Below are 22,568 nucleotides of genomic sequence, written 5' to 3' on the forward strand. Positions count from 1 at the left end.
TTTATTCAACACTGTTGGTGGTTCTAGGTATATTATATGGCAACATTAATAAAGATAAAATAGTAAGATAACCTTGTTGACAGAGGAATACTTATACATAGAGAAAATACAAAAGAATCTGCAGATAATCAATTTACAAAAAGCAAATAAAATTTACTGTACCAGCAACAGTGAGAAAATAGAAAAAAATTATAGTGGGATAAGAATATTCTAATATTTAGTAGCAAATCTAAGAAAATATGTAAAAGAATTCTAAATAGAAAACTATAAAACTTTAATCTTAGGCATTAAAATGATCTAAGTAAACAGACAGGTAATACGTTCATGGGTTATAAGACTCATGGATTTTTTATTTTTTAATTTTTTCTTAATGCAGCTTTATTTTTTAAAAATTTTAAATTGTTTATTGCAGATTTTTTTTTATTTTGGAATATTATGGGGGTACAACTGTTTTGGTTGCATGAATGGCTTTTGTATAGCTTGAGTCAAAGTTATAGGTGTGTCTATCACCCATATAGTGTGCATTGTACCCATTAGGTGTGAATTTACCCATCTCCTCGTATCTCCTCCCTCACCTGTTTGATTTCTGTTGAATTTTACTACCATATGTGCATCTGAGTGTTGATCTGTAAGTTTCAATTTAGTAGTGGGTACATATGGTTTTTGTTCTTCCATTCTTATGATACTTAAAAGGATGGTTTCCAGTTGCATCCGGACTGTTACAAAAGGTATTAGTTCACCATTTTTTTTATGGCTAATACTCCATGGTATACATACACCACATTTTATTGATCCACTCGTGTATTGATGGGCACTTGGGTTGTTTCTACATCTTTGCGATTATGAATTGTGCTGCTATAAACATTATACTAAGTGAAGTATCCAAAGAATGGAAAACCAAGCATCACATGTACTCACCAGAAAACTGGTTTCCCTGATCATCACCTAAATGCACATCGGGGAAGGATACCAATTGGATATCAGACTGGGATGGGGGGTGGGGGGAGGGGATGGGTGTATGCCTACATGATGAGTGCGTTGCACACCCTCTGGGGAATGGTCATGCTTGAAGGTGCTGACTCGGGGAGGTGGGGGGTGGGGAGGGGATGGAGGTATGACTACATGGTGAGTGCCAGGCGCACTGTCTGGAGAATGGACACGCTTGGGACTCTGACTCAGGGGGATGGGCGGGACATGGACAATGTATATAACCTGAACTTATGTACCCCCATGATGAGCTGAAAAAAAAAAAAAAAAAAAAAACTTTCGAATGCAAGTATCTTTTTGTAAAATGGCTGTTTTCCCTTTGGGTAAATATCAGTAGTGAGATTGCTGCATCAAATGGTAGGTCTACTTTTAGTTCTTTGAGGTATCTCCATACTACTTTCCGTAGAGGCTGTACTAGTTTGCAGTCCCACCAACAGTGTGCAAGTGTTCCTTTCTCTCTGCATCCGTGCCAGCATCTGTTGTTCTGGGATTTTTGTGATAAAAGCCATTCTCACTGGCGTTAGGTGGTATCTCATTGGGGTTTGATTTGCATTTCCCTGATGATTAGAGATGTTGAGCATTTTTTCATCTGCCTCTTGGCCATTAGTCTATCTTCTTTTGAAAAGCTTCTGTTCATATCTTTTGCCCAGTTTTTAATGGGGCCATTTGATGTTTTCGTTTTGATTTGCTTCATTCTAGATTGATTCCAATCCCCTCAAAATCACAACTTTTTAAAAATTGAAATTTGCAAGCTCGTTTTAAAGTTTATAAGGAATGACAACTAATTAAATGTAGCCAAACATTCTTAAACAGAGAAAACGCAGAAGGACTTCATGAATGTATCATACATAAAGATGAAACATAAATTGTTAATCAAGATAGTGTAATGTTGGAATAAAATATACAAATGAACCCACGAACATAATATACGGTCTGGGAATGGAAATACACATATATACACTTTTGATTTATGAAGAACAGAGTGTAGAGAGGCAGAAAAAGGAAAGACTTATAAAAAAAAGTGACTAGCATATTGAGATACTCATTTGAACACACATATGGTCAACTACCTTACCCTATTCGGAAAAATTATTTCCAATTAGATTAAGAATCTAAATATGAAGAGCATAACTGTAAAACTTTCAGAAGAGAATTGAGAAAAATCTCTTCATGATTTTGGTGTAAGAAAGACTTATTACAGAAAACACAAAAAGCACTGACCATAAAGGAAAAAAAAAGTTATGCGTGAGTCTGAAATGTCAATAGGGCTGAGGTTAAAAACTCTGATCTAGGCAGCTAATAGAAAACAGAATCATCCTTGATTAGGTTCCATTTCTGTGCCCTGCAAGTGGCACTTCAGTTATAATAATAATATTTAGTAGAAAGAACTTCCACTTGAGGTTTCTGACCATCACAGATGTATCCTTTGCCTCGTTCTTTGCTACATCAACGTAGTCCTGGAGATTCCTATAGCTAATTTTGATAATATTCACCAGCAAGTTTCCTGCAATTAGAATATGAGACAGTCTATGTAATACACTAGTTAATTTCTAGAGATAATTTATTAAACTGTTGCTTCTGAGATGGAGCTTCTATAATGACTGGTTTTTGCTAAAATATTGAGCCGGGTCAATTTATTATCCTCGTCCATAATCTCTCTGTCTCTGGCAGGGTTTTGCATTCCTAGGTTTTACTGGACAAAAATTCTCTCATGAATTTTTTCTGTAGCAACCTGGAGATATACGCATTCATAATAAAATACTTTTGGGAAAGCAAAATTAAGGCAGAGAGCAGTGTTTTCCAAAGCTTACGGTTGTGAATTTCTTTTACCTGAATCAGGATCTCCTGGAGCCTGTTAGAAGGATAAGTCAATGGTCCTGTGGGTCAAAGTCACTGGCTGGGAGGCCAGGGAATCCCAAGACCCCAGGGTGATTATGATAAACATATTGTTAATCAAATCATAAACAATCCTTCTGTATTGTCCACTTGAAGCTCCTCAAATCATCTTGCAAAGCCCTGCTCTTAACATTTAACAAATACGTATAAAATGCTACATAAGCCGCCATTTCAGTCATACCTTATGCTCAGGGTAGACACAATGGTGGAGGAGGTATAGTCTAGAACCACTGTTTTCACATTTTTCCTCTGATTTTTTGAATCATGATTATAATGACTTCAGCTGTGAGGAGGAAAGGCTCAGGATGTGCTGAGGGCTCCTCAGGGCTTTCTAGAATAATAAACCACCACTCCCAGCTGGTGAGGTAAGAGGTGTATAAACACCTGTGGAGGCCCACGTCCCTCCATTTCCTGTTTCCTGTGATACCTTGGATATCTGAAGCCATGAAGATCTCTGCTGTGTTAGGAGGGCTCCTCATGCTTTTGGGGTTCATTGACGGTCTTGGTGATGGTAAGAAAAAGGGAGTTCTGGAGGGTGGCACTTCAAGCAGTGGGGTGCTTTGTTACATACTTTTTACTTTGGGGTTTTATAATCTGACGATTATCTGTGAGTATCTAATTGCCGTCAGTTTTCACTTAGTTTCTCTATTCATCTACGCCACTGTATTTCCTTTTGAATCCATCCTTTGATGACTTAAGGATGCTATTTTTTTTTTTCTTGTAAACATTCCGATGTTCTTACTTTCTTTGTGTTGGACATACTTGCCACTTTGTAGAGCCTGAGGTACTTGCAGTGAGCGGATGTTAGGAGAGCCTGCCCAGTGTCTCGAGAGGAGGTGGCTTAGGTCTTCATACCTTTGGTCGTGTGGTATGAAGTGTGGACAGAGTAGGCAGCTGCTTTCAATTGTAAGTGATTCCTCAGTGCGTACTTTCACATAGCATACCAAGCTAACATCAATTGGCTCAAATAACTTGAGTTAAAAAAAGATTTTTTTTTAAATCAAAGCAGCTGATACATTTTTTTTTCCAAGTGGCTATAACTAGATATTGAAAATTTTCCATCCTTAGTTCAAATCTGTATCTATTATGCTTGAAAAAATTTCAAAGGTATATTCATGAGGCCCTTTTCTATGTGAAAATTGAATGATTGCTAAGTACCTGTGGGAGATCTGACCTGTGACTTCATTGTAACCAACACACACGACTTGAATTGCCCACACTTTCAGCCGTCTTATGCCCGTCCTAATGAAAGCTTAACATTTCCTCTTCCTGAGAAACCGTATTATTCCTCATCTGTATTGTTGTGTAGGCTTCTTCTGACATACTCTTCGCAACTTGATCCCACTTCGTCCTCCAGCTACCACCTCACCTTTCTTTCCTTTCAAGATACCTGTGTTCACACTCTCCTATTTCTTTCTTTTTTTTTTTCTCGTGAACTTGCTTTAATGAACCTTTCATCAAAAGCACTTCATCAAAAATTAATTTGTCTGGAACATTGGTGATTTCTACATGGAAAAATTTGATAAATGCTTTATTGTCAGCCCTCCCTTCCTTGATTTTTGCCATAACTCATGGGGTGGACTCTCCCTTGCCTGAAAGTTTGCTTTACTTAGCTTGGAGGTTGTACTGTTCTTCACTCTTTTCTCTTCCCTCGACAATTATTCTGCTGCTTTTCTGGTGTCTTCTTCTTTTTTTTTTTTTTTTTGAGACAGAGTCTCACTTTGTTGCCCGGGCTAGAGTGAGTGCCGTGGCATCAGCCTAGCTCACAGCAACCTCAGACTCCTGGGCTTAAGCGATCCTACTGCCTCAGCCTCCCGAGTAGCTGGGACTACAGGCATGAGCCACCATGCCCGGCTAATTTTTTTGTATATATATTTTTAGTTGGCCAGATAATTTCTTTTTATTTTTAGTAGAGACGGGGTCTCACTCTTGCTCAGGCTGGTCTCGAACTCCTGACCTCGAGCGATCCACCCGCCTCGGCCTCCCAGAGCTAGGATTACAGGCGTGAGCCACCGCGCCCGGCCTCTGGTGTCTTCTTAATTGCCTGATCTTGGTCACCTATGAAACGATGTCAAGACCTCTTTCTTACTCTATTTCTTTTCTTTGCCTTTTTTTTTTTTTTTTGCTTATCCTATCCAGTGCCATGACTTCACACACCCTTCTTATGCTCATAATTGCCATCTTATCTTTAATCTCCAGCCTGAATATCCTTTCTTAACTCTGGATGAGTAAACCCCAGTCATGCCTGTTTGACATCCCTCTTTAAATATTTAATAGTATCTCAGGCTTAACTTTTACAAACTGGAACTCCTGTTATTAAAACCTCTTCATTAGCTTCTCGTACATTATTTCCCATCTCAACCAATGGTGATTGTGTTGGGGAAATAGAACTAAGACAAAAATCTTCTCCCAACCAAGAAAAACTCTCCATGATGGTAGTAGAGAAAGAAAACAGCAATAAACCAGAATGGGATGCACATGACAGGCAATCTAAGCGATTGCAAAGACGGAAATCTCACCCTTTTATTTAGCCATGCAGATACAACCCACTCCATGCATGGTCTCAAATGAAATAATTAGTCCTCAAGTAAGTGCAGCCAGCAGTACCATTTGTCTCCCATAATTTTTACCTGGTAATTGAGGTGACCTGTGTTAGCTAATTGGCTTTATCTAGAGGTAAAACAAACTCTTCATCTCTTTATGATGGACAGTAGTTCTGCAAATTAGAGCAAGGCATTTGCTGAACTAGGTCCCTATCCTCCTCCAGAACCTGGGAGATAGGAGAACTTTCTCTCTCGCTATTTACATTCCAAGGAGAGGTCCTCCAGAAAGACATTCCTGGGTCTTAAAGCTGACAAAAGTTCTATTGAGCCTTCAAAAGGACTTATATACATTTAAAAGAGAGGAGAAAGTACTTACAAGTTTTCTAAGGTAGGTGCTCTAACAAAAAGGAGGGGAGGGAAATCTCTTATTTTTTAATGAAAGAACAAAGCCTCTTTAATTTGTATTTGTCTTTACAATCAGCAAACTGGAGGTTGCTAAAGCTGAAAAGTATGATGTCATCCTGGGTACCTTTTTCTTTTAACTCCATACATCAGCAAACCATTGGCTCTACCTTCAATAGATTTTAAGAACTGGACCATTTCTCATCAGCCCTAATGTTAGCATGCTGGTCCAAGCCATCAGATTCTTGTGCTTGAATTATTGCACTATCCTTATAACTTGTGTGTTATTCCTGTCGCTTTAAAATATGTTCTCCATACGGCGATGAGAGTGCTCTTGTTAAAATACAAGACTGTATCTTTCCTCTGGTCAAAAGCTTCCACGGGCTTCCCATCTCACTTGGGAAGTGCCTGTTGATGGCCTCCAGGACTGTATATAATTTGGTGTGTTACCTCTCTGATCTCATGCCCTGTTTCTGCTCCCTTTGCTACTTACTCTTCAGCAATACTGGACTCTTTACTGCCCAGGTTCCCCAAGCACACCCCAGTTGCCTGTTTTCTTTTCTCATTGTTTGGAAAGCTCTTGCTTAGTTGTTTGTATAACTCTTCTCATTTCCTAGGGGACTTTGTTCAAATGCAGGTTCTAATTGAGAACTTCTCAGATCATTGTATTGAAAATTTCAACTCTCTCAACATTTTGTGTCCCTTTCATGTTTTATTTTTATTCAATATTTTTTTGTAACTAAACTAATTCTTTAGTTTCTCTTACTCAGTAGAATAGAAGCTCAATGAGCAATATAGCTTGTTTTATATATCCATGTCTTAATGGCCTCTAATTTTTTTCATTATCACTTTAATGGATTGGAGTTGGGATGGAGAATCAAGCATTTGGAGAAGTTTGGACAAGGGTGGGATCAGGGAGAAAGAGCAATAACAACATCTTTTGTGGTGTCAGTATTAAACTGTCTTTCATTTGAATTTATTCATTTAAATACTCACTTCATCCCTGCTATTAATCTAAACTGGTTGCCTTTTCCTTTTTAACTACAGTGAAAGAAACAGAATATACTTGACAAAGAGTGAGTCAGCTGAGACTGGAGAAGGGCAAATAAAGAGAAAAGATTATGTCTAGATAGAAGATTGCAGTCTAAATATATATGTATTTGTGAATATGATAAGTGATTTATGGCTTATAATAAAACACGAGATTTAAAATCCTTTAAAGCAGAGGTTGTCAAACTTTTGCACGTCTCACCTGGAGAGCTTGTTAGAACACAGATTGCTGGGCCCCAATCCCAGTGTCTAATACAGTAGGTCTGGGTAGGGCTTAGAAATTTATATTTTTAAGCAGTTCCTAGGAGATGCTAACTCTGTTGGTTCAGGGATTAAGCTTTGAGAACCATGGATTCAGAGTATGTGTTCTTTGTTTCAAGAAATTAAAATTAGTACAAAGTTATTTGAGTCAAACCTAGATGTCTGTGATGGTAGGTAAGTACTACTGTCAAGTAAAATCCAGTGATATGGTCTTTGTAAATTTAATCTACTATAAGGCCCTCATTCCCAAATATCTAAGCAATAGACAATCTATAATAAAATCCAATTAATTTTAAAGAACATGTAAGAAAAATATTTAGTAGAAAGAACTTTACCTTGAGGTTTCTGATGTTCACAGATGTAACTTTTTGATCGTTCTGTGTTATATCAGTTCATAATCCCGAAGATCCATATAGCTAAATTTGACAATATTCATCAACATTTATTTTGCATTTAGAAGCTGAGGCAATCTACCTGACATGCTATGTAATTTCTAAAGGTAACTTATTAGGCTTTTATTTTTGAGATGAAGCTTTTTGGAGATTGGTTTCTGTCAAAATATGGAGGTAGGTGACATTGTTATCCTTGTCCATAATACCTTTTTCTTATGCTTTTTCATTACTAGGTTTAATAGTAGAAAAATGCCCTTAGCACATATTTCTTCATTACCCTCGATATGTACACATTCCTAATAAAATGCCTTTTGAGAAAGCAAAATTAAACCAGAAAGCAGTGTTTTTCCAAGCTTGGCCCACAGGTGTGTGGATTTGTTTACATGAATCAAAACATCCAGGGGCTGGTTACAAGCATCAATTAGTGCATCTTGTTCCAGGCCTACTGGATGGGAATCATTGGCTGGGACGTAGCGCAGGGCTTTGGCTTTTCTTCACAAGAACCAAGAGTGAATATGATAAGCCTCATATTCAACCAATGTGTAAATGATTCCTTTGTTTCACTCACTTGGACCCCTCAAGTCATCTTACAAAGTCTTTTTTTTTTAACAGTGCAATAGACATATCAAATATTATGTGAGACACAGTTTCAGACACATGCATCTGCTTGGGGAAGAAGATGCAATGGTAGGAGGTACAGTCTAGAACCACTTTCCACATTGTCTTTCCTGATTTGTTGATTTATGATTGTAAGTTCAGCTGGGAGGAGAAAAAGCCAGCTGTGCTGAGGGGTTCTCAGTGCTTTCCAGAATGATACACCATCACCCACAGCTGAGGGGGCAAGCGGTCTATAAATACCTATGGAGGCCCATGTGCCTTGATTTCTTGTTTGCTGTGACACCTCGGACTGAGATAGGAAGTCATGAAGCTTTTCTGTGTGTTAGGAGGGTTCCTTGCACTCTGTGTGATCGTGGTCTTAATGCTTGTAAGAGAAAGGGAATTCTGGACATGGCAATTTGAAGCGTTGGGGCTGCTTTTTTTTTTTTAACATACTGTTGACTTTGGGTTTTTTTTTTTAATAACGTGTTGATTAACTGCTAATAACTAATGAATGATCATGAAGTTGCCGTCAGACATGGTTTTATTTCTCCATCTTCACCACTGTACTTCCTCTGGAATCTATTCTATAAGCTGATCTCAAGGTGCTGCTACTTTTTTGCTCTTATTTGCAAAATATTTTCAGGTTCTGATTTTCTTTTGTCTGAAGACTCACTGGGCAGTTTGTTGAACATAAAATACTTGCAGTGGATGGCAAAATCAGGAGGGACTGCCTGGTGCCCAAGAGAGAAAGTTGCTTAGGCCCCCATGGTCTGACCACGGGGTATGAAGTTTGGACAGAGTAGTCAGCTGTACTCAATTATAAATGATTCCATTTAGAGCTGAGGCTCTGAATAGCTTTTGCATAGGTTTTAATCCTGCTCTGCCACTTAGCAGCTATGTGACCTTAAGTTCATCCGTCTCTAAGTATGGGAGAATAAAAATATTGACTTCATAGAGATGTACTGAAAATTAAATAAGACCAAAAGACCAAACCTTGACATAGCTGGCAATTATAAAGTATTATCCTTGAAGTAACTGCAGTATTTTATTTCAGACTTCTTTAGTTTCACATTGCATATCACATAATATTAATAGGCTCAAATATTTTGATACAACATGAAATTTTAAATGGAAGCACATTATACATTTTTCCATCACATGCAACCAAATATCAAAGCTTTTTCTCACCTACCTCTCTACTTCAGATCTATATTAGTTATACTTAGAAATTTTTCAAAAATGTATTCATGAGTCATCTTGGTAAAATTGGAGTGATATCTAAAAACCCAGGTGGGTTTTTGGCTTATTTGGCTTAGAGCTTCCCAGGAAGTAGCTCCCTATTTTTCCACATTTGATGAAGAAATTGAGTGACATAGACATTGAGTAATTGGGCCACGATCTCACTGGGGGAAAATACACAAATAGAAACAAAATATTTTCACCATATAGTTGGGATTTCAGCACAATAGGTCAAGAGTTTCCTGAGCTATTGTTTGGGGACAGATATGCTATCTGATATTTTCCTGTTTTTATTCTTCTTCACCAGTATCTGTAACCTGCAGTGACTCCTGGCTCCGTGTCAAAATGAGACAAACGATTCAAATCCATGGCCGGCAACCTCAGCAACAGGAACTCTCTCTAGGAAATGGCTGCCCTGTAAACGCAGTTGACCCACATACCTTTCAGTTCCTTTACACTCTAACTTTTTGTGGCATCAGGGTTCACGTAAGAACGGTTATTATTTCAACAAATAATGCATTCTTTGACTGTTTTAGTTCCGCAAACTAATGACTAAAACTGCATTGTTGAAATTTAATTGTCAGTTGACTTTATAGCTGATGTAGTATTGACCCCTCTCTCTTAAGCTTTCGGATTGTCTCTACAGTAGAAGAGACACAGAACGTGGGACTTAAATTGTTTTTGTTCTTTTTGTTTTATGTTAACTTATTGCTGGGTTTGGTAATGACAGCTTGGTTTTTTTTCCTTTTCGGAACCACAGCCTCACTTTTGGTACAAATGATTTAAGTGAACTGAGTCTATTCCTGGCTCCAGGTGCAGAACTCCATCATTTGTTGGCTGCTGTTTCTCTAGCACCAAAAAAAAAAAAAAAAAAAAAAAAAAAGCCCAAGTTCTTAACTTAGCATATGGCTGACTCAACTGCCATAACCAAACGTTGATCAATACAGTGTAGGAGCCCAAATATTTGGGAAATAAATAAAAAGGCTATACCAGTTTTTCACTTCAGAAAAATCATCCTATGTCAAATAGAAAGTTTCTAGGGCGTTTGCTGGGACTTCTAGGGAGGAGCGTCATTCTTTTTCACTGAGGCTATAAACAGGCAATTTAAACACTGAGGTTTCCAATTGCCACCCCTGAAGAGAGAAACTGCCTGAAAAAGAGGACAACTCAGAGAAAGAAAATGATATAAAGTTAGAGGAGGGACTGAAACAGGTGTTTGGTAAGGTGATTTATATTCTATTATCTACCTATTCCTAAAGTTTAATTGCCCTGAGACTCTCAGGTATACGAGCCAATATATTGCTGTTTGTGAGAAATCCAGATTGCAATAAACTTCGTTGTTGTATAATAAATATTGCCCTGTATGATGTTCACCCCTAAAAATTCTTACCATGGCCATTTTATTTGCTCTTGGACAATCTGAGGTATTGGCAAACACTCTTGAATGGCATACTTCCCAGACAGTAAGTGGTGCACTTAAAGTGAATCAGGTGCAAAGATCGACTGTATCTGAATGCGTGGAAGAGTTCAGTGCTGTCATTTTTGATGGTGCCTTATGTTTTTCAGTTCTAGAATGTAAATATTCTAAATTGTGGCATGTAATTAGGTGCATGCTGATTGGTTTGCACTCTCCATGGAATTCACTACGCTGAGGGTGAATGAATGGGCAAAATTCTTTCAGTTGTTTCTCTTTAGAAAGATTTCTGTGTAGATTATTATTTTTGTTGAGTGTGCTATACGCTCTATTACAAATAATGGGTTATGTCTATGGTTGACAGGTATAGCCAAGGGTCAAATCCAGCCAGCTTCCTATATTTGTAAATTAAGTTTTACTGAAACAAAGCTAAGTCATCTAATTGTTGTTTATACAATTATATTGCTTTTATACTATTAAGGCAGAATGGGTGTTTGTGACAAAGACAGTATGGTCTACAAAGACTAAGATATTTACTTTCTGCCTCATTTTAGAAAATTTTTCCAACTCCTGGTTTGTATAATAGTATCTCCGTTTTACAGATAGGAAAGATGTAAGCTTCTCTGAAGTTGTTATATAATTACCCGAAACTCACACTCAGGGTAACTTAGGTCTTCCTAAATCAGCCTCTGACTCTTAAACAAATGTGGTAATCAAAAGTTGTCTATGCAGATTCAATTGCCAAAAAATTACAATGCCCCTGACACTATGTCAGGAGCTATTAATCAGTCTGCTAAAAGTTATTTTATCACTTAGCCCCTGTGTTCTATTTTATATCTTCTCATATTTACTTTATATCCTAAAGTAAAAATCCTTACCTTGTTTTCATATTCTGCATTTTAAAAATTGAATTTGAAACTATTTGAAAGAGAAATAATGAAGATAACTGAATTTATGCCCTTCATACCTTTAGGAATTCGTACCAGGTATTTTTATTGAAAGTTCAGTCAAATTTGAACCAACGGATTTAGACTTCGTTGTCTACATCCCAGTATTTTGCTATTTTCAAAGGTAAGTGTAGTAGACTACTGAGATTAAAGTTATTTAACATTGCCTTTGCCTGGCAAGTGTTCTGATCAGGATATAACTGTTGGAGAATATGCTGAGGCTGAGCATTGGGTCAAATTTGATCTATAGTGCTCCGTTTAGTTCTGTAAATTAATCTAAGAAAAGTTCAGTTGTTGATTCTGTCAATGTATTTTCTGAACGAGTGAGTAGATGAGGCTCAGTTAGTTCGTGAGAACTGATGTCTACAGTCAAAAAAGAGATCCTAGCCAGAAGGCTTTTGTGGATAAAGTTTCCTTCTCTGAGTTGATTTTTGTTGGTACCCACTGCCCCATACTGCGTCACCCACGGCTATTAGAAGAGCTCTTGAGTTCTTGTACAAATCATACCACCTTTGTGTAGATACTGGGAGGAGCCAAGGGATTCAAAATCAGTGTTTTTAAAAAATTTATAAAACTACCCCTGAGTCAGTCTCTGGTGATTTACTATGGGATGTAAACATCAAGACTTGCTAATGACCCCTATTTTTTTTCTTTATTTGAGAAACTCTTCTGCAATAAGAGAATGAAGCCAAGGGGCCTATTGATACAGGCTGGGGCAATTCCACTTGTGGTCCAAGCCCTGGGTGAATTGTTCATGAGGCCCAGTTGCATGTGTGTTCTCCACGCCCACGGAGTTCTCATTCCAACCCATTGAACAGTCTGTCCTCTTTGGAGACACAGAGCTAAATGGCTATATGTATCTAACAATTACTGATGTGAGCTGTGCTATATGAAATCTGCTTTTCTTACTCTTTAACAACAACTTTGGTCCTGCTCTTAAGGGAAAATAGTCAAGTCAGGTGCATATCTTCAATGTGATATTAAAATTCGGTTCCCTGTAAGAGTCCTAACTCTGCATACAAAGGATATGGAGAAGGTGGTTTAGCATAATCTTGAGTATATTTTCCTCTGCTGCTGTTACCATCATGCCTTGCTGGAGTCTGACCAAGGATAGAGACATAGAGAATCACAAGTAGCTCACTGGGACAAGTGTGGTCCATTTCTAGTACTACTGGCTAGGTAATCATGCCTTCACCCTGAAGTGTTTCTCAAATCACAGTTAGATGAGTGTGTTAGAGGCCATAGTAGGGGGCAGTTATCACAATGGCATGTTTCCTGATAGGACCACCTAGATGAGGCTCACTTCTTCCATACAGTTGCCACCGTAGACCTGCACCCAACATCTGTGTTATGTCTTGTGTTTTTTCATTCTAACATCGTTTCGGGGGTTCCCTCACAGTTCACAGGTATTCTTGGGTGATATCCTAGAAAAGTAGCTAGAACTCTGGTACCTATGGGGAAATTAGTATTCATACTACAGTGCATGGTGGGAGAATGTTCTTCCACTCTGCCCATTTTTCTCCTCCTTGGTGTCTCATATGCCAGTCAACTGCATAAGCAGAAAGCCACTGGGGAAGAAGATGTGTGTCTCCTGGTGAATGCACCGTCAAGGTTGGAAAAATTGACTTCAAACACATCCTTATTTGGCTTCATTAGGGGAACAATTATTTTAGTGAGCCTGCTCACCCATCTATCACAGGCCCGGAACTCAGAACGGCATGTCTCTAAGCATTCTCTGTAGACATCTGGTTAGATGATTGGAGATAGCAGAGCTGCTTCAGCCACTTCTTCAGAGTTTATGGTATTTGACTCTTCTATGAAATCAGCTTCAGGTCCCAAAAGTAAATTCTGGGTAATGGAGAGTTGTATTTAGCCTTCTGTTACATTTTTCTTTCCTTTTTTGCCTAAGCTAATTGATTTAGCATCCTATCACTTACAACTCAAAGATCTAATTGAGTTTCTTTCCCCAAACTTCAACTCTTTCCCCACGCCCAAATATTTCATATACATGAGGCTCAAATCTGTTTTTTTTCTCCTCTTCAGAAATTTTCCAATGATGTTGGTGCCAAAAAGTATACTGAATCCTAGTCATAAACGCAAAAGGCCAGTGGGACAGAATTGCTCTTTATCATGTGAACTTGAAGACTTGAAAATCTGCCCAAGAGTATCACAGAGGTGAGAATATCTTGAATTGGTACCGTAAATGTTTATAGTACATTTATGCAAAAAGGCAAGGGTTCAGTAAAGTATGACATATATCACACTTTGTGTACCATGTGCTCATATGGTTTTAGTTCAGGATTGTTGGGAGTTTTGCATTTTTGTGGTTATTAAGGATGTATTTAATCTTAGCATTTCTCATTTTCTCATGTAAAACAGATTTTCACTTGTATTCTCAATAGCTATTTCATATTATCAATTCACTCCAGCCAGACGAAAAATATCTCTAGAGTCTATAACATAAGTATCTAATGGCATTGTGAACTTCTGTGAAGATGGTAATGGATACACATGCCAACTTTAATATCAGCTTTTTGTTCTGAAAGAACTAAACGCCTGCAAGAGAAAACTCTTTTTAAATGACCCATAAGATTTAGTCAAATAGTCTGTATCCTTTGGACTTTAGTGTGCCAGAGGGACGGACAGACCTTTATTTTTCCACATATCAACTGACCTTCATAATTTAAAATTTGACATATGCTTATGTAAAATTTATAAACATTTATTAACTAAACATTTATTAATAGCTATATGCATATAGTATATATAGTATCTGTTATAATTGAGCAATTAAAATATTTAATGGCTTGTGGGGTTTAAAATTGATGCCTTCTCTTCCTATGTTTCCACCCTGTTGAGCCTCAACGGTTCTTTAGTTTCCTGTCAGCACTACAATGTGACTGTGATGAGTGCGTTGCACACCCTCTGGGGAATGGTCATGCTTGAAGGTGCAGACCCGGGGAGGTGGGGGGGGGGAGGGGATGGAGGTATGACTACATGATGAGTGCCAGGTGCACTGTCTGGAGAATGAGAACGGACGCGCTTGGGACTCTGACTCGGGGGGATGGGTGGGACATGGAAAATGTATATAACCTAAACTTCTGTACCCCCATGATGAGCTGAAATAAAAAAAATATATATATAAAAAAAAACAAAAACAAAAAAAAAACCAATGTGACTGCTTCTTTTTCTTCCTTACAGGAACGATTTTCCTTTGTTGGACCACAAAAGTTTTATCCCTTATTAAATGTAGGAATTAAGCTATCAATTCTGGGTGATGAAGCAACCTTACTTATCCTGGTACTCTGGCTACTTGAGGATATCACTGCCTCTTAGAAGTTGGACTGATCTATGGATATCGTCTTTTACGTTTTCAAATATCTTTTTACATGAAAAATTGCTCTACCATGCATATTTATAAACTCTTTGGGTAGGGAAAGTCCTTTGTAGATTTTAAATTTGAAATAAAGATGCTTTTTAAAATAACATTTTGCAATTCTTAATAGTTATTTCTGTTTTTTATTAAAGAAAATTTAAGTCCTGATTCATAGTGCATTATAAAAATGAGGCAATTGCATTTTGTCAATAGGCTTACCTGTCATAATCTGTTCTGGGTGGTAATTGAGTAGTTTGTATACAGTAATCCCCCCTTATTCAGAATTCACTTTCCATAGTTTGTTACCCGCAGTTAACTATGGTCCAAATATATCAAAACACTTAGAGAGAGACACCATATTCACATAAGTTTTATTATACTATATTGTTGTAATTGTTCTATTTTTATTAATGGTAATTTCTTACTGTGCCTAATTTATAAATTAAACTTTATCATAGATATGTATATCTAGTGTATACATGTATACTAGCATACATAATATGTGTAGGGTTTGGTACTAACTATGGTTATAAGAATCCACTGGGGGTCTTGGAACATATGCCCTGTAGATGAAGGGGGGACTACTATATGGTAATCAATTTTCAAATTTATCCCCATTTCACTTCCTTCTAATGGTATGTGCAAAATAAGATGAAATAAAAATTTTCTTTCTATAACTGGTTCAGAAATTTCTATTCTCTACTTCTATCCTTTCTGTATTTTTTTTTTCCTTCTGTATCACATTCCTTTTCTGTATGGTAGTAATTTCAAGTTGGTTTGAGGATTTAGGTTCATCCATCTTACTCATATAAAAAGGCTAGGATTATAGAGAAAATTCCAGTGGGTTTCTATATAATTTGATTCCTTCAAACCAAAAGTGAATCAACCTTGTCCAAATACCTTTACTTTAAAAGCAGTGGTTTAACTGGCAGCATTTGCAAAAGAAATGGAAAGGTTAAAAGTATACACTACACAACCATTTCAAGAAGTTTGTAGAGCAACATAGATCCAAAAAGTATAACAAATAATAAAAATAAGAGCATGGATTATGCTGAAAACCAATCACAAAGCTTAACAGAGCCAACCATGATTCTTTGAATGTTAGAAATGAGAAGGGAACATCACATCAAACATCTATTTTTAAATAAATTTAAGGACATAAAGAGCAAATAAAATAACTGACAAAGAATTTTATGCCAATATATCTGAAATGTTAGATGATAGTGACAAATGCTTAGAAAAATATTTCTCAACAAAACTAATTCTGGAATCATTTTGATTAAAAAGCAATAGTCCTATAATCATTAAAGAAATTACAAAAAACCTTCCATAAATCAAAGTCAAGGCCCCGTTTGTTTCATTTTATATTTCTCCCACACATTTAACTAGAAAATAATTTCAATCTAAAACTCTTCAAGAGAAGTGAAAAAGAGGAAATAATTACCAACTTAATTGATGAAGCTAGGTTAATCTTGATAACAAAACATGATAAGAGAAGGAAATGACAGGCCATTTTTACCAATGAATATAGATGGAAAAATTGTAAACAAAATAGAAAAACCACCCAGAAATATATAAATAAAAATAATATGTGATAATTTGGTTTGTATCAACAATGAAATTTGGACTAAATATTAGAAAGTTTTATCAGAGTATTTCACCACAATACCAGATTAATGGATGCTATAGTCATCTCAGGAGTTGCACTAAACATATGTGATAAAAGTCAGTTAATTTGGTAAAATTTAACTGAAATACCCTACATTAAACATCGTACTTTTTATAATAAAATGCTAAGGACTTTCTCTCTGAGATCAGAAATAAGACAAGGGTGCCCACAATTGCCGTTTTTATTCAACACTGTTGGTGGTTCTAGGTATATTATATGGCAACATTAATAAAGATAAAATAGCAAGATAACCTTGTTGACAGAGGAATACTTATACACAGAGAAAATACAAAAGAATCTGCAGATAATTTACAAAAAGCAACTAAAATTTAGTGTACCAGCAACAGTGAGAAAATAGAAAAAAATTACACTGAGATAAGAATATCTACTATTTAGGAGCAAATCTAAGAAAATATGTACAAGAATTCTAAATAGAAAATTATAAAACTTTAATCTTAAGCATTAAAAAGATCTAAGTAAATAGAGAGGTAATATGTTCATGTGTTATAGGACTCATGGATTTTTTATTTTTTAATTTTTTTCTTTATGCAGCTTTATTTTAAAAAAATTTTAAATTGTTTATTGCAGAATTTTTTTTATTTTGGAATATTATGGGGGTACAACTGTTTTGGTTGCATGAATGGCTTTTGTATAGTTTGAGTCAAAGTTATAGGTGTGTCTATCACACATATAGTGTGCACTGTACCCATCAGGTGTGAATTTACCCATCCCCTCGTATCTCCTCCCTCACCTGTTTGATTTCTGTTGAATTTTACTACTATATGTGCACCTGAGTGTTGATCTATAAGTTTCAATTTAGTAGTAAGTACATATGATTTTTGTTCTCCCATTCTTATGATACTTAAAAGGATGGTTTCCAGTTGCATCCAGACTGTTACAAAAGGTATTAGTTCACCATTTTTTTTATGGCTAATACTCCATGGTATACATATGCCACATTTTATTGATCCACTCATGTATTGATGGGCATTTGGGTTGCTTCCACATCTTTGCAATTGTGAATTGTGCTCCTATAAACATTCGAATGCAAGTATCTTTTTTATAAAATGGCCTTTTTCCCTTTGGGTAAATAACAGTAGTGAGATTGCTGCATCAAATGGTAGGTCTACTTTTAGTTCTTTGAGGTATCTCCATACTACTTTCCGTAGAGGCTGTACTAGTTTGCAGTCCCACCAACAGTGTGTAAGTGTTCCTTTCTCTCTGCATCCGTGCCAGCATCTGTTGTTCTGGGATTTTTGTGATAAAAGCCATTCTCACTGGCGTTAGGTGATATCTCATTGTGGTTTGATTTGCATTTCCCTGATGATTAGAGATGTTGAGCATTTTTTCATCTGCCTCTTGGCCATTAGTCTATCTTCTTTTGAAAAGCTTCTGTGCATATCTTTTGCCCAGTTTTTAATGGGGCCATTTGATGTTTTCGTTTTGATTCGCTTCATTCTAGATTGATTCCAATTTCCTCAAAAATCACAACTTTTTAAAAATTGAAATTTGCAAGCTCGTTTTAAAGTTTATAAGGAATGACAATTAATTAAATGTAGCCAAACATTCTTAAAGAGAGAAAACGCAGAAGGACTTCATGAATGTATCATACATAAAGATGAAGTATAAATTGTTAATCAAGATACTGTAATGTTGGAATAAAAATATAGAAATGAAACCATGAACACAATATAGAGTCTGGGAATAGAAATACACATATATACACTTCTGATTTATGAAGAACAGAGTGTAGAGAGGCAGAAAAGGAAAGACTTTTAAAAAAGTGATTAGAATATTTGGATACTCATTTGAGCATACATATCGTCAACTACCTTACCCTATTCAAAAAAATTATTTCCAATTAGATTAAGAATCTAAATATGAAGAGCATAACTGTAAAACTTTCAGAAGAGAATTGAGATAAATCTCTTCATGATTTTGGTGTAAGAAAGACTTATTACAGAAAACACAAAAAGCACTGACCATAAAGGAAAAAAAAGTTATGCATGAGTCTGAAATGTCAATAGGGCTGAGGTTAAAAACTCTGATCTAGGCAGCTAATAGAAAACAGAATCATCCTTGATTAGGTCCCATTTCTGTGCCCTGCAAGTGGCACCCCAGTTATAATAAAAATATTTAGTAGAAAGAACTTCCACTTGAGATTTCTGACCATCAAAGATGTATCCTTTGACTTGTTCTTTGCTACATCAACGTAGTCCTGGAGATTCCTATAGCTAATTTTGACAATATTCACCAGCAAGTTTCCTGCAATTAGAAGATGAGACAGTCTATATAACACACCATTTAATTTCTAGAGATAATTTATTAAACTCTTCCTTCTGAGATGGAGCTTCTGTAATGACTGGTTTCTGCTAAAATATTGAGCCGGGTCAATTTATTATCGTCGTCCATAATCCCTCTGTCTCTGGCAGGGTTTTGCATTCCTAGGTTTTACTGGACAAAAATTCTCTCATGAATTTTTTCTATAGCAACCTGGAGATATACGCATTCATAATGAAATACTTTTGGGAAAGCAAAATTAAGGCAGAGAGCAGTGTTTTCCAAAGCTTACGGTTGTGAATTTCTTTTACCTGAATCAGGATCTCCTGGAGCCTGTTAGAAGGATAAGTCAATGGTCCTGTGGGTCAAAGTCACTGGCTGGGAGGCCAGGGAATCCCAAGACCCCAGGGTGATTATGATAAACATATTGTTAATCAAATCATAAACAATCCTTCTGTATTGTCCACTTGAAGCTCCTCAAATCATCTTGCAAAGCCCTGCTCTTAACATTTAACAAATACGTATAAAATGCTACATAAGCCGCCATTTCAGTCATACCTTATGCTCAGGGTAGGCACAATGGTGGAGGAGGTATAGTCTAGAACCACTGTTTTCACATTTTTCCTCTGATTTTTTGAATCATGATTATAATGACTTCAGCTGTGAGGAGGAAAGGCTCAGGATGTGCTGAGGGCTCCTCAGGGCTTTCTAGAATAATAAACCACCACTCCCAGCTGGTGAGGTAAGGAGGTGTATAAACACCTGTGGAGGCCCACGTCCCTCCATTTCCTGTTTCCTGTGATACCTTGGATATCTGAAGCCATGAAGATCTCTGCTGTGTTAGGAGGGCTCCTCATGCTTTTGGGGTTCATTGACGGTCTTGGTGATGGTAAGAAAAAGGGAGTTCTGGAGGGTGGCACTTCAAGCAGTGGGGTGCTTTGTTACATACTTTTTACTTTGGGGTTTTATAATCTGACGATTATCTGCTAGTATCTAATTGCTGTCAGTTTTCACTTAGTTTCTCTATTCATCTACGCCACTGTATTTCCTTTTGAATCCATCCTTCGATGACTTAAGGATGCTATTTTTTTTTTCTTGTAAACATTCCGATGTTCTTACTTTCTTTGTGTTGGACATACTTGCCACTTTGTAGAGCCTGAGGTACTTGCAGTGAGCGGATGTTAGGAGAGCCTGCCCAGTGTCTCGAGAGGAGGTGGCTTAGGTCTTCATACCTTTGGTCGTGTGGTATGAAGTGTGGACAGAGTAGGCAGCTGCTTTCAATTGTAAGTGATTCCTCAGTGCGTACTTTCACATAGCATACCAAGCTAACATCAATTGGCTCAAATAACTTGAGTTAAAAAAAGATTTTTTTTTAAATCAAAGCAGCTGATACATTTTTTTCCCAAGTGGCTATAACTAGATATTGAAACTTTTCCATCCTTAGTCCAAATCTGTATCTATTATGCTTGGGAAAAGTTTCAAAGGTATATTCCTCCATCCCCTCCCTCCACCACGCGTCTCAGTCTGATATCCAGTTGGATGCATGCCTGTATGATGAGTGCGTTGCACACCGTCTGGGGAATGGTCATGCTTGAAGGTGCTAACTCGGGGAGGAGGCGGGGAGGGGATGGAGGTATGACTGCATGGTGTATTCCAGGCGCACTGTCTGGAGAGTGGATGCGCCTGGGGCTCTGACTCAGGGGGATGGGCGGGACACGGACAATGTATGTAACCTGAGGTTTTGTACCCCCATGAAGAGCTGAAATTAAAAAAAAAAAAAAAGGTATATTCATGAGGCCCTTTTCTATGTGAAAACTGAATGATTGCTGAGGGACCTGTGGCAGATCTGACCTGTGACTTCATTGTAACCAACACACACGACTTCAATCGCCCACACTTTCAGCCGTCTTATGCCCGTCCTAATGAAAGCTTAACATTTCCTCTTCCTAGAAACCATATCATTCCTCATCTGTATCGTTGTGTCGGCTTCTTCTGACATATTCTCACATCTTGATCCTAGTTCCTCTTCCAGCTACCACCTCACTTTTCTACCCTTTCAAGATACCTGTGTTCATGCTTTCCTATTTCTTTTTTTTTTCTTGTGAACTTGCTTTAATGAACCTTTCATCAAAAGCACTTCATCAAAAATTAATTTGTCTGGAACATTGGTGATGTCTACATGGAAAAATTTGATAAATGCTTTGTTGTCAGCCCTCCCTTCCTTGATTTTTGCCATAACCCATGGGGTGGCCTCTCCCTCTCCTAAAAGGTTTGCTTTACTTAACTTGGAGGTTGTACTGTTCTTCACTCTTTTCCCTTCTCTCACCGACAATTATTCTGCTGCTTTTCTGGTGTCTTCTTAATTGCCTGATCTTGGTCACCTATGAAACAGTCTCAAGACCTCTTTCTTACTCTATTTCTTTTTTTTGCATTTTTTTTTTTTTTTTGGTTATCCTATCCAGTGCCATGACTTCACACACCCTTCTTATGCTCATAATTGCCATCTTATCTTTAATCTCCAGCCTGAATATCCTTTCTTAACTCTGGATGAGTAAACCCCAGTCATGCCTGTTTGACATCCCTCTTTAAATATTTAATAGTATCTCAGGCTTAACTTTTACAAACTGGAACTCCTGTTATTAAAACCTCTTCATTAGCTTCTCGTACATTATTTCCCATCTCAACCAACGGTGATTGTGTTGGGGAAATAGAACTAAGACAAAAATCTTCTCCCAACCAAGAAAAACTCTCCACAATGGTAGTAGAGAAAGAAAACAGCAATAAACCAGAATGGGATGCACATGACAGGCAATCTAAGAGATTGCAAAGACGGAAATCTCACCCTTTTATTTAGCCATGCAGATACAACCCACTCCATGCATGGTCTCAAGTTAAATAATTAGTCCTCAAGTAAGTGCAGCCAGCAGTACCATTTGTCTCCCATAATTTTTACCTGGTAATTGAGGTGACCTGTGTTAGCTAATTGGCTTTATCTAGAGGTAAAACAAACTCTTCATCTCTTTATGATGGACAGTAGTTCTGCAAATTAGAGCAAGGCATTTGCTGAACTAGGTCCCTATCCTCCTCCAGAACCTGGGAGATAGGAGAACTTTCTCTCTCGCTATTTACATTCCAAGGAGAGGTCCTCCAGAAAGACATTCCTGGGTCTTTTTTTTTTATTTCAGCATATTATGGGAGTACAAAAGTTTAGGTTATGTATATTGCCCATTCCCTCCCCCCAGTCAGAGCTTCAAGCGTGTCCATTGCTGAGATAGTGCGCATTGCACTCATTATGTAGGTATACACGCATCCCCTCCCCGCCATCTGCCGGACACCCAATTAGTATTATTCCCAAATGTGCACTTAGGTGATGATCAGGGAAGCCAATTTGATGGTGAGATGCTTATTTTTCCATTCTTGGGATATTTCATTTAAGTATTCCTAGGTATTAAAGCTGAGAAAAGTTCTATTGAGCCTTCAAAAGGACTTATTTAAAAGAGAGGAGAAAGTAC

At 37.3% G+C, this 22,568-nt stretch overlaps 1 protein-coding gene across 1 annotated transcript in view; it reads left to right on the plus strand.

The window, feature by feature from the left end:
- The first annotated feature begins 3,327 nt into the window (after window positions 1–3,327).
- OOSP4A (oocyte secreted protein family member 4A) overlaps window positions 3,328–22,568 on the plus strand; it is a 31,561-nt gene continuing 12,320 nt past the window's right edge. Inside the window, exons 1-4 of the mRNA XM_045557059.1 lie at window positions 3,328–3,394; window positions 9,678–9,856; window positions 11,758–11,855; window positions 13,775–13,895. Of these exons, the coding sequence (XP_045413015.1) occupies window positions 3,328–3,394; window positions 9,678–9,856; window positions 11,758–11,855; window positions 13,775–13,895 (465 nt within the window). The remainder of the gene's footprint in view (window positions 3,395–9,677; window positions 9,857–11,757; window positions 11,856–13,774; window positions 13,896–22,568) is intronic.

Source organism: Lemur catta, chromosome 7 (genome assembly GCF_020740605.2).
Source record: "Lemur catta isolate mLemCat1 chromosome 7, mLemCat1.pri, whole genome shotgun sequence".
NCBI classification, from domain to species: domain Eukaryota; kingdom Metazoa; phylum Chordata; class Mammalia; order Primates; family Lemuridae; genus Lemur; species Lemur catta.